The sequence below is a fragment of the Misgurnus anguillicaudatus genome, chromosome 16 (genome assembly GCF_027580225.2).
Source record: "Misgurnus anguillicaudatus chromosome 16, ASM2758022v2, whole genome shotgun sequence".
Taxonomy (NCBI): Eukaryota; Metazoa; Chordata; class Actinopteri; order Cypriniformes; family Cobitidae; genus Misgurnus; species Misgurnus anguillicaudatus.
The window spans coordinates 679,478-692,928 of NC_073352.2; the positions used below are offsets into that span (position 1 = coordinate 679,478).

The 13,451-nt window shown below is 37.4% G+C and overlaps 1 protein-coding gene across 3 annotated transcripts in view; it reads right to left on the reverse strand.

Annotated features, from left to right (window-relative positions):
* The window catches only part of nup210 (nucleoporin 210), a 302,105-nt gene that overhangs the window by 130,640 nt on the left and 158,014 nt on the right, over positions 1 to 13,451 (reverse strand). For all 3 annotated transcript variants that reach the window (XM_073853990.1, XM_073853989.1, XM_073853991.1), the window contains 3 exons: positions 5,905 to 6,098; positions 2,596 to 2,737; positions 2,277 to 2,495 (listed from right to left, as the gene is read on the reverse strand). In XM_073853990.1, coding sequence (XP_073710091.1) covers positions 2,277 to 2,495; positions 2,596 to 2,737; positions 5,905 to 6,098 — 555 coding nt within the window. The remainder of the gene's footprint in view (positions 1 to 2,276; positions 2,496 to 2,595; positions 2,738 to 5,904; positions 6,099 to 13,451) is intronic.

A 13,451-nucleotide genomic window follows, 5' to 3' on the forward strand; every position in this document is an offset into this window, starting at 1 on the left:
CTTAACCGCATGTGCGTACAGAAATCTGTTCACTTGAGCGCCTTTTTGCAGTTAAATTGTTTAACCATTTAAACAATTGCAAGCCTTAGAAACAGTGATAAACTTACCCTATTTAAATTGCATATTAATCCGCAAATCGCATGCCAGCCGAACCGCGGATCCGTCACAGCACTACCCAAAGCTTCGGATGAATGCCACAGCAGCGGCCGGTGCATTCATGTATGTTCGCGGCCACGCGCAAGGAGCAGATACGTCACGTGTTACGTCGTGGGCAGGTTGTAGGTAACGGAGGGAGCTATGACAGCGAGCTCACCAGACGTTTCCTAAAAATAAACATTGTTCACGAGTCACGCGGCTCGAGTCCGAGTCGAGTCTGAAATCTTTGAGGGTCGAGTCTCAAGTCGAGTCTGAAGTCACTGTGTGTGTGACTTAAGTCGCACTCGAGTCCGAGTCTCAAACTCGAGTCCCCATCTCTGGCATAATGAGCCGAATAATGAGCCTTGTAGGCAGGAATGTGAGAGGAAACTACTTCCTCTGTAGTAAAACCATGATAAGGTATACTTTAATTTAAATATTTTAATAGAATGTAAATACACACACACACACACACACACACACACACACACACACACACACACACACACACACACACATATATAATATATATATGTATTATCTATTGAAATATTTTGTTATTCAAGTAGCTTTGCAGAGTAATAAAAAAGTGATCGAGTTTGAAGCACGCACGTCGCGTGACCTCAGAGAGTTAACGCAAAACAATTCACACAGCGGCATTTTCACACAATTACTAAAACAGAACATGAATTGATGGCCCCATTAGGTGTAACATTTCTACTCACCTATTTATAAACAAAATCCATCATTCCTGTTGTGTTATTTGAAGTTCTGTTTTTTCGCCAGGCATTTTTAATTTCTAACTGTTGATCAAAAAAAAAGCTTTCCGAAATAATTTTGTAGTCAATAATACCCAGTGATGCTGTTCGCGGCCATGTTGACTAACAGTGGACTTGTTTCAGTGCGGTAATGAACGCTAATTGGTTATCGGAATTACATACCAATGGTGTTGATTTTAACTGGTTATTTATGTGTATAAAAGAGGCATTTGAATTTGCCTCTGAGGTCTCGTACACACTGCATATTAATTTGGCTGTCACTTCACCTTTTAATCCTGTTCTGTACACACACAGTTCAGTAATTTACGGGACTCACAACCGCATTCTACAACCTAATTAACTCCCGCAAAATGCAGTTAGTGGCAACCGAATTTACAAAAACTCTGCACAGTGTGTACATAACCGAACTGAACAACTAGTAGTTACTCAAGTGTTTAAATAAACAGGACAGGTCTCTCTTCTGAAAAAAATAAATGCTTAGAAGAGGAAAAAGTCTTCTGTATGCGCGGTTCAGAAAATGACAGAGGCACTAGCATTTGCTGACTAGTGTGGTTGACAGATCTTGCACTAAAAAAACAGCGAACAAGAAAAATCCAATAATAAACCAAAATAAATCTAAATGCTTTACTTCAAAGATCAAAATACCGGCACCCTCACACTTTATTAACACCAAAAACTTGATTGCTTCATGAGCCAAAAGCCATAAACGGTTAAGCGCCAAAACGGTATTTACGTACAAAAAAGACGAGGACCTGGCAACACTACAAGACCGCGCGCTTCACGCTGTGAAGCAGTCTCACAAAAGCGTAAAATACACAACACAAAGACGGAGGTTTATTGTTTATTATTATTTTGGTCAAAGCTGTGAGTGATAAGCACGCGAGACGGCAGAACGTTGCTATGGTTATTTCTGTGCCAATCATCACATTTTCAGGAGTGAGTCTTGTTCCGTACAGACATGAAACGAACATTTAGGGGATTCACTCCCACATTTTAATGCGGTTGTCACTCCCGAAAGTTTGCAGTGTGTATGAGACCTAAATGATTTTGCATCATTTGAATATCTATTTTGAAAGATCAGTTTTTAAATTTTATCGCTTTACCTATAATAATTTTTGAGTACTTTTAAAAGAGGCTCAGCCGAGGCTGATGAGCCGTCACTGCTATAACAAATATAATTGTCTACACTGTGAAATAAAGAGGAAAACTCACTAGAAAGGTATGAAGCAAAAACAGTATATACAATTTTGGAACGTATGTAGTAAGAAATTATATAGAAAAAACATATTAAATAAAAACACCTAATAAATAATTGACTTTGTCAAATTGGACTATGACATCACACAGGTTTCTCTGGATTACCTGTTCTCCCAGAGAACGACAAGTGGCTCTGAGCAGATGTCTGGAGTAGGTACGAGAGGCTGGTCCTTGAAGAGACAGTGTAACACTGTTGTGGTCCTCAGCGGTCAGGTTTCTGAAGAACTTAGATGGTTCTAGCACCCACGGTCTAGGGCCGCCTTCAAAAATCATGTCTTTAGAAGAGCCCAATGTCACCACAGCCACAGATACGGGGTCAATCGACTGTGAAAGCAAATGAAATATATGCAAGCTAAATGTCGGTGCACTTCATGTCAACAACACGGATTTGTTGTTTTTTTACATTACATCTAAAATAAGTTACCTTGAGTGGGGGGTAGGCAGCAATGGTGATCTTTGCACTGAGGTGAACGTTGCTGTGGGTGTAACTAACCAGTAGGTTGGTGTATCCAGGGGTCAAAGACTTGACTCGAACTCCACTGCAGTGACTTAAACCTGGGACAAGCCTCCCTTATAAACAAATAAAATAGATAAGAGAATAGCCTTACATAGCCTTCTAAAACCATTCACCACATAATTTGCTGTGCTCCTGTTAAACCTCTCTTAACATGAGAGATAATTTATCTTAAAATTAGCCCTAATTGTGATTTATGCCCCTGATCCATTACTTGTTTTTTTCCCTTGCAGGGTTTTACCTGCATAGAGAATTTGGATGGGCCACCTTAACCAAATTTCGTGACGCCCCTGGCTCTTTACAGGTGTCTTGTCATGTGTTTTGTTATCAAAACAGTGACTGCGCTGACTAAGCTTTACAAGAACAGTTTCAATTTAAGAAGTTTCCTCCAAGTAGCTATATTGTAACGTTCAGCCTAAAAGAAGTCTGAATGTGAAACCGTCAAACTTACACCTCATTGCTACTTCAATCGTACCAGATTTACCAATAAATAAATACTTAATTTGTGTTAAAACTGCCATATTTTATTCAAAAAGCAAAATATATATGGTGGATAATAAAAGCAATAGGTTTTATTTACTTATTACCTAGTTAAAAGTATAACATACAAACTCCCAGTGAAATGTATTCAACACCATTGTGAATTGTATATTGTGTTTCATACCAAGTGAAACATGATACTATAAAGTGTACGGTAATGAAGAAGGGCACATTACAACAATAAATGTTAAAACTATAAAAAAGATGCCAATAAAAAGAAACTAAATGTAAAATTAGATCAATTAGTTAACGATATTGCGCAAATGCTCTCGGTCTCTTCAAAGGTCTTCGCAAATTTAGACTCAGTTATACATCACATCTCTTCTAATTAGCTTAAAGTCCAGCACACATATTGTCGTCAGTAAGGGTTACATAAAACAACTGTATTCGTTTTTAGTATTTTCTGCGCTCGACAGATCCCGCAGAATTTCAGAAGTGCTTGCGGCATTCTTCTCTCTGAGACGCGCATTTTTAAAGGCCACATCTGTATGGATCAAAAATAACCCAGACATTTTTGTATATATGTAATTTTATCTGTTTCTCTGAAGTTTAAAATGAATACGAGTCACAAAACAGAGAGTGAGAGAATGACAGAACAACGCAAATGTATTCATTTTAATCATACACAATATAAGCATAAACATGTCGTTTTTTCTGTTTCTCTAAAGATTGAGCATTAAACGTGTTGTTTTATTACAGATCATTTAAATGTGCTCGTGTGGTTTGGTCAAAAAGTAAACTCATGAGTGTTTGTGGAAATGTATTATATTGTAAAATGCTGAAAATCATTGTGTCTGTTTAAAACACTAGCACATAAAGGCATGAGACCTAAAAGTCTTTTATTTTTATCCCACCATGTTCCCCATTTGCTGATGAACACATATTTAGTATTCATAGAAAAGATGATTGACTTTTTAAACTGGTTCAAATATCTGAAGCTGAACAACACCGCTACTAACTTGTTTAGTGAGAATCTCCTTGTTGTGGCTGTCTGATACTGTCTGAGCTCTTAAAACTCCGCCCACCTGAGCTGCAAGCACCAGCTCATTTGGATTTAAAGGGATACACACAAAAACTGTGTTTTTTCTCACACCCATAAAGTGCCTATTTTGACATGCTACAATAAATGATCTATTTGGTATTTTGGGCTAAAACTTCACATATGTACTCTGGGGATACCAAAGATTTATTTTACATCTTAAAAAAGTCTTGTGAAATGTCCTAATAAAGCCAAAAATTCACTTTCACTACTTAAATGTTTAGGTTTCAGGGTTTGTTAACATTTTGGATTGAACAAGAGCACTGTAGTTGTACAATAACAAAATGAATCCTCAAAAATACAACTTGCCTAATAATTGTGCACACAGTGTAGTATGCAGTACTATAACATCGTCATTCAAAATTAAGACTACAAGTAATTTGAGTGGTTTTATGTTTACATTTGACTGAATTCAGCTGCTTGGTAATGTAACAGTTTCTTATTTTTTATTAGTTTGTCTTCAATAATTGCACAAGGCTTCAACTATATTTCTTAGGTTATGGTTTAGTTTGGCACTACAAAAACAAGAACAGTGGTTTTCAAAATACATTAATTTACTAGCCTGGGTTTCCCCATGCTGCCTGGCGTGCAAATGTATTCACGCTCCAAGTCTAGCATGGCAACTATGGCCCTTTTTTGCCCCTGAAATAGGGAACCAATCACAGAACGGGGAGGAGGCAGCAAGACGATGATGACGTCTATGCGACACACCAAAGCAGTTTTGTTATTTGTTATAACACGGCAACAGACGCAAAGTTACTTTTCAATGCAGCCTTAGATAGCGTTCTAAGTAGTTTTGAACGCAAGTTAATTTAAAAAAAGAGCAACATTTGGCGTTAAACAATTTCATATCCAAGAAGGATGTTTGTATATGGCAAAACATGATAACCACAGAGAGTTTTATAGGACCAACCTGCTAGGCATCGTCGTTGATTAAGTACATTTAATTTATAAATGGTAAGTGGTATTTATTAATATTATTATCATTATGCCTGTACTGTGGTTGTCATAGTGCCACTAAATGTGTTGCTTTTCAATACAATATACAGCTACTGGTTTAGTTGCATAAATTTCAGCTTCACTCGTACCCGATAAAAGTCGTTTACGTTTGAATTGATGTCGCTCTGCATACGCCATCTGGTATAATTGAAATGATTGGCTATGAGATACGTACAGATGCATTTGATAGACATTCGTAGCACCCAATAAACGGCTCTGGGCATTCGTAAACCACGCCTCAAATACGAGAAAATTAGACTGGTCTGGTGTTAGCCAGGCTATTAATTTACAGGGCTTGCAAAATTTCAAAATCCCTGTTAGCCCTTCTGGCAGGAACGCTTCAATATTTGGTAGCCCAAATAAATACAAGTAGCCCGTATAAAAAATACATTATGTTTAATGTAGGATAAATCCTGTATTTCCATGCAAACCAACTGTTCCTGCCTATCCCCAGCTAACATATTTTGGTTCCCAAAATGTTCTCCTAACGTTAGTTTTTTGTTTCCAGAACGTTATTTTCCAAGGTTTGTTTTTGGTGTGCCAGGAAAAGATGCATCCTGCACAATGGGGGCCAAAAAAGGTTGAGAACATCTGCTGTAGAGTACTGTTGTGAGATACTGTGTGAAGTGCATTTAACACCACTCCCCTCCAGCAGTTGAAATACGCCACGGCTTTCCATGTCCACCTGCATGTCAAAGTGTGAACAGTCACTGAGAGTCACTCTCTCTCCATTTAGCTCACCAAAGATCCTCAGTGGCAGATCCAGAGTGAGACCAACACGAGCCTCTACTGCACATGGGCTGAACTCCATCCCTACCGGCTCAATAACAAACACCTGCACACAGACAACATCTTAAAGAATTGTTTCACCCAAAAATTAAAATCAGCCCATAATTTACTCCTCTTACCCACCATGCCATCCTACAGGTGTTTAGGACTTCCTTCTTTCAGCCAAACACATTAACGGTTATACTAAGTCAATTTTAAAAGTCAGGGGTCATAGTTTTACTATTATTTGTGTTGGATAACCAAATAACCACACATTTACCAAAGTCTCACTAAAGGATATTTTAGTGAAACTATAGGAATGAAAAATGTCCAATACCAAAATAACTGTACTTCTATATTAAAACTGTTTTATTTTCATAATGTTAGCTAATAGCAGCCGTTTTTCTATGTTCAGAAGAGGATATTCTGTATTGATCTGGTTTTATTTATTACATTTGGCTTCATTTGGTACATTATAACGCTCAGTTATAATTTTTTACTTCTTACGCATGTGACATGAAAATGGGAATTCGTGAAACTCTGATCAGTTTCTGATCTATGTAAAGATTCATTTCCAGTGAGCAGGTTGTGCTGGAAAATTTGTGAGACTTTATGCCTTTAATTTGTAGAATGTTTTAGGTGTTTAATGTTTAAACTGTTATGAGGCATTGTTTAAATGTTTAAGTGTTTAAAGTAGTTTCATAAGCTCTTACTTCGTGTGAGAATGTTAAATTCAAGTGAAATTGTGATTAACTCTCCCCACTTTTATATAGATGTTTTTGGAGATATTTGTAATATCTTTTCTAAACTTTTTATTAAAAATAATAATTTTCTTATGTTTACTGTGCAATTGTATGCAGACAATTTCTGTATGTTTACAATTTTAAGGTATTACAAATAAATAAAAAATGAATAAAATGTTACAAAATAGTTTGAGTGTTTCTTTTTCTATTAGGACAATGGGAAATGAACAATTCAGCATGGTTCATTATCAATATAATTTTACCAATATACATTTTCAGATTGGGTGAATTAAAAAAAGAATGCTATGCTACCACAATTTTAAAAAGTTAATTGGGCAAAAAACATGGTTTCTTATTTTCAATTGGTTCAACCTGTTATTTCCCATTGAGCTAATTTTTAAACATCGTTGCCACAATTGATAAAATTCAATTCACAGAAAATCTATTGGCCCAAGTGAAAAATGTCAATGTTACCAGTCACTAGAAAATTTTGAGTTAGGGAGGCTAATTTTTTTTTTACAGTGTACTAATAGTAGTATTGCATTCTTATTTATGTATTAAAGATTTACCACTAAGTTAGTTAACATAGCTTCAGCATTCTTGGTTTGAAGTTTTAATAACCTTTCGTTTTGACTTGTTTGGACTCCGCCATAATTCGTCAAATTTGTGAGAGCTGCATTGCACTGTAGCGCTACAGTGTCATAGAGGTCAAATCACGACATTGCAGGCCCTTACATTAGGTTAAATGAGATCAAACAAATAAATTATTTTTGTAAATAGGACCTAAAAAATTCCGTTAGGAATTAATAGTGATTCCAAAACTGATAAAAAATTTTAAGAGTTGACAGCAATGGAGGGTTAGTTGTAAATTTTTCATAGTAAAAAAAGTTTTCATAGGTAAAGAATTTACTAAAGCAGGAAGAGGAAAGATAACATGCTTGTGCTTCAATTAAACACCAATTTTTATCTGGGCGGTGAAGCCAAAATAGTATATTTTGAAGAGGAACTATATTTTATGGCATAATAGCACCCTTGGGAGCACTTCGACTCGCCTGAAAAGTCCGCTCCCCTTCTCCCTCTCATAATGGGAGAGGGAGGGTGTTACTGCGCCGAGTCGAAGTACTCCCATAAGTGCTATTACACCATACAATATAGTTCCTCTTTTAAATCTGCTTAGAAAAGCGCTATGTTTTATTTTGCACCACCAAACTTGCTCGTACAACCACTCGTCCCAAATAGGAAAAACGTTGATGCGCTTGGCCACCTCCAACTTCATCTCCAAATGGCACCACCGAATGAATGGGGCCAAGCTAAATGCTATCGAAGCGTCGCAGCGCGCTCCAGCGCTTACGTGCACGCACACAGATGATAGAGGGATGTATCAACAATTCTTAGTTAAGGTAATAACATATTTTAATATTGAAAATGAGAAGACTATTCCTTTAACTTTGCATTCTCAGAATTTTTACACGTTCGCTGTATGATTTAATGAAATACGAATAGCCTAGTATATTCTGAATAGAAAAATGTACGAAAATCAAAATACTCTCAATTCATTTGGGTTTTTATTCCCCCCATGCTCACTTGTCTCCATTTTCCTATTTTTAAGAATTAAGGCTGTGTAGTAGAACCTATTCATTAAACTTGTGACTTTAATTTATTGTGCCATGCGTAATTGCGCATGAAGAGGCATTTGCACTTCATTGCATCTTTTGAAGGCCCAGCTGTAGTACTCACGGTTCGCCACTGGTGTCTTATATATAGTAAAAGCAAACCAGTGTTGAAGTTAATGATTTATTTGAGATTTGCCGTCAAATTGGTGTCTACCTCTATAAATGAAAGCTCAGACAAAGGCTTGACACAGTGCAATGGCTTATCTTGCGTTATTGGAAGAATTGGCAAATCATCCATTCCGCCGGGAGCGCGTTTTCAAAGATCACGGCGATGATGCTGGCTATATGCGGCTGTCCAAGGTGTAAAGCTGTCGTTGTCTGTCCTCCTCTATTTGCAATGATTTCACGTTGGTGTGCTGTGACGCTGATAATTTAATGTCAAACCACTTTTTTTTCCAATGGAATTAACCGCACTGGTAACATGTTGCCATGCAGATTTGTTTTCTTTTGTTAGTCATTCCTCCCACAATAAGTGAACCAAACAGGATGTGTTATTTAGGATTCAACCTCATCTAACGATAACTTAATTTCTGTATCGGTAAAGTTCCTCTTTTTCGCTCTCTCTTTGCCATTATTGCAGTGAAGGTAAAAGCACAACCACGTGACTTATAACGGGAGGTGTTGTCACCCTATATGGTTCATTGGAGGCGTTTCGGAATGCAACGACCATGAACGTGCACGAGCATGGTGCTTAAGAACACATGGGATTTATTATCAAGGATTACTTACTGATGTGCGTACGAACCACGTGCGCACGTTTGATAAATCCCAATTTTTTTTGTACTTACGCACATACACATGAGGCCCAAGGTGTTAACGTGATGTGTCTCTCTCATTCACTTGTGATCAGATCGACGAAAACACATCTTAATATCAAGTGTAATAGCACCTGGGATATTTTTCCTCCATCGATGAAAAAGGAGTGTCTAATAGTCTTGGGCGATATGCCCCATTTTGAGATCGTCCTATCGTCAGCCTGTGAGATCGGCGATACACGATAGTATCGGGGGCGGAGCAGTAGTTTACTCATTTATTTATTTGTTCATTTTTTACTCATTATGACAAGTCACTTGATTGGTGGACAAAAAAGAACAAGAGCAACACCGTAATGACCACAACCTTCTTAAACTGATGCCATTAATATGAGAGCGTCATTAAAGCCCAGGCGCTCTAACTTTCTTGTGTGCCAGGGAGCGCGAACAAGACTCTCTGTGGTTTTAACCCTCTGGGCGCTAACAACTCTTTGGTGCACAGAAATGTCAGAGTTAGGGCTGCATGGGAAAAATCATAATCCTGATTATTTAACATGATAACTTAATGACTGTAAAAACATGCACCTGTGCACACACACGCAGCGCACATACAATCACAATTCAATGCATTTGTTTAGTGCTGTTGCAGAAGGCTACACATGTCAAGCAGTGGTGCTCTCAGAGGTTTTTTTTATAACATCGGTCCAGCGGAACGCGATCATATTTTAAACACGAGGGATGTATTGCTGCAAATTGAAATGCATATCATAAACAGGATTACTATCTGACTTCAGACAGAGCGCAGCACTCTCTGCACATACGCGAGAGTGAGAGAGGCGCCAATATGCAGTGGGTTATATTTTAAACAAAAGGGATAGTTTGCCTCAGCTCACATGAAACGCATAAACTGAACAAATACATAAGGAAATACTACTTTAATTTATGTTTAGACTTCGGACAGATGCGAGAACACGTGCACGTGAGTCAGAGAAGCGCAGCTGGTCATGACGCACTGGATATAGGTGCTAGAACAAGTCCAAGGCGCGCGCATTAAGCCCATGTGCGTGCAAGAAGGAATTCTCTCTTTACAAGCTCTCCGCGTAAAGTGAAGCCCACAAACCCTCATGCGAGGAAAAGCATGCAAAAACTATAATGATGATAATAATAACCATTCGCCAACTATCATCATGACTATCACTATGAAAGCCTGACATTGGCGATATGTCTGAAGATTGTCGATAAACGATAATATCGTCTATCGGCACAACCCTAGTGTCTAAGCTATGTTTATGGTTGCTTTTTGTATGTGATTTAAAACTGACATATCATGAAAATCAGACTTTTTCCATGTATAACATAAATCTGTGTGCTATGATGGATCACGGGCAAAAAACACTGTAAATTGTTCATTATTTTTCATTGCTTTTGCTTTGTACTGGAAGCCATGTTAACCTTGGCATAACCTTGGGGGGGAGCTAGAAAGTAATATGCAGTTGGTTGTCATATAGAATTTCACCTCTAGATGGGAGTAGATCATACACAGTGTAGCTTTAAGAAAAACATTCCATGACTTCATTGGACCCAACAGTTTAAAGTTTAAAATTGCAGCTTCAAAGGGCTCTAAATGATCCCAAACGAGGTATAGGGGTCTTATCTAGCAAAACGATTGTAATTTTTAGCAATAAAATAAAAATATGCACTTTTAAATGACAACTTCTCATCTTGCACCAGCCGTGTTTTGCACCAGCGGTGTAACGCGCCAGTGCGACCTCAGGTAATTGTGTACGATTGACAGCATGTAAGACAATCACTGGTTTTCACGAATACCGTGAATGCGTGCTTTTTAGGACATATATGATGACTAGTCATTAGATTTACCACTATTTAAAATTATTTCAAATCTAGGAAGATGCAGGCTATTATTTAAAGACACACTATGCAGTTATTTTACCTTAATATAACAGCTTCAAAGTTATTTCAGTGGTAAACAAAGTCATAGTTACCCGAATCATCCTCCTGTTGAAGCTCGGGGAGGACGCCGCTACTAAAACCAGCTATGCAAGCTTGAGAGAACCGCCCCTGACAAATCTCATGAGAATCACGACTTGCTTTACGGCAACGACGTCACACACGTTAGGCTTGTTTTACTTCGTGTGGCGCTGCAAGAACCGACTGCCGGATGACGTCAAACGCGATAATGATCCGAGACGGCACTTTGACGTCATCCGGCTGTCGGTTCTTGCAGCGCTGCATGAAGTCGATCAAGCCTATAACAACAACTGAATGCGCAAATTTGAGACGTGACGCTAAACGATTTAAAAGTTAAAAAAGCGCGTCCGGAAGTGAGTAGGAAAAGAGAATCTGGCCGCGTTAGGAACCGGACAAGAGTCCCACTCTGTCAGGTTTTTACTCGTTGGCGTGAGCTAAAAGACAGCACTGGATGGGATGCTGATCTGGCGATCTTGTTAATGGACTAGTAAGTAAATCTCTCATTTGTAAACTTGTTTGCGGTCTATGTTGTTGCGCTTGCTTGTAGAATGTCATGCGATTATCATGATTAAAAGTTGTCAATATCTCACATAATTATCAGGACATAAATAAGCCTAGAGGTTGTAAATAGTGTAAACATGCACAATTTGCAAACTATTATGATAAATAGCAATAATCATGTATAGTGACATTATAACGACCAATGTTATGAAATAATGCTATGTACACAATTAACTTTGTCATGGCATTTTGTAATGTTTACATTACAATAAAAGAACACAAATGAAATGATACAGTAGACATAGACTATAGACTGTTTACTTGTGATTTAGCTGCAATCATGTAAAAATGTTATAAGCTAACAAACGCTGTACTTTATTATTATATGCACTCTACACTTGGAATAAACTTCTTATCCTATTACCATCATCTGTAGTTTAGTAGACTATGCAGTAGCCTAATATTTGTATGAAATTGTGAAACATTACCTGGTCATTATCTGTGGAGTACTAGAGTGGGAAAGTACGACAGTTGCAAGTATTCTCCAGCGACTCTAGGGGTCGCTGTTTTACAAAAACGCCGAAATGCATAGAGCGGCTTTAAAGCCCCCTGTGTTATGGATTATAAAGTCCCCCTGTGTTATTAATTGTTATTAATATGTGTTTTTTATATGCTTTAAAACAAACCAGGTGCAAATTCATCTTTCAACACCATTGCCTACATCTTTTTCCAAAGTCTCAAAAACAAGATTTAAAATCCATTTTTTCTGTAGCCTGTAACCTATCATGTCAACACAGTTGAACGAGTAGCTTAGATAGTTCGAGCCATAGATTTAAATGGATGGGCTGAAAATACCTGCTAAAGAGATCTGCTTCTGTGACCTGAGTATGTGCTGCTAACACGTGCAGTGTTAATGGTCTACAACACGATTGTAATAAATACAAGCAACTTACATATGAATTATAGAAGCTATGCAGTGGAGGATTTTTATTATGCTTTTATTTTAATATTATTAATTTTTATTTATCATCATATTTTTCATATTTTAATTACAAACATAAGATCATAAATTTTGATACATATGGATATCATTTTTTTATTATAACGAACATAATTATGCTCTTTAAGTCTTTTCAGCAAGTACAATGTCCAAGGACTTAAACATCATGTACCATCATGTGCTGTCTTATATGATGTTTAACTGTTTATGTTCTTAATCACTGACAAACTGAAGGTTATCTTCTAGATGACGTAGAAACGGATGATTGTACTAGGGGTGTGACGGTTATTATATAACCGTGAGACCGACGGTTATAGTTAAACACCGTCATTAGAACTCTATAACCGACAAAACCGTGTTATTAAAATATAAAAAAATATATATCATAAAGAATGTTTAAATACTAATTAAAAACAATTGTCAACAGTCTGTGTTACACGCCCCACCATGTTATCACGTCACGAAAAATACAGAGCGGAGCAGACACTGACACACGCTGACAAACAGGAGAGACCAGGGCACTTTTTGGTTACTTTTGAGATTAAACACATTAAACAAAGTCTCACCTTTCAAATCATCTCTTCCTTCTATTTAATTTATAGAATCAAATTAACATGAACGACCATAAGATGTTTTAACCGCGGAAAGGCTCCACCCCGCTTTTCAAGTTCAAATCCTCTCATGTTAATCTACTAACTCTCCTAAAAGCTTATTCACTGCTAGTTGTCTTGCTGTTAATTGTAAATAAACATAGAGCAAGTA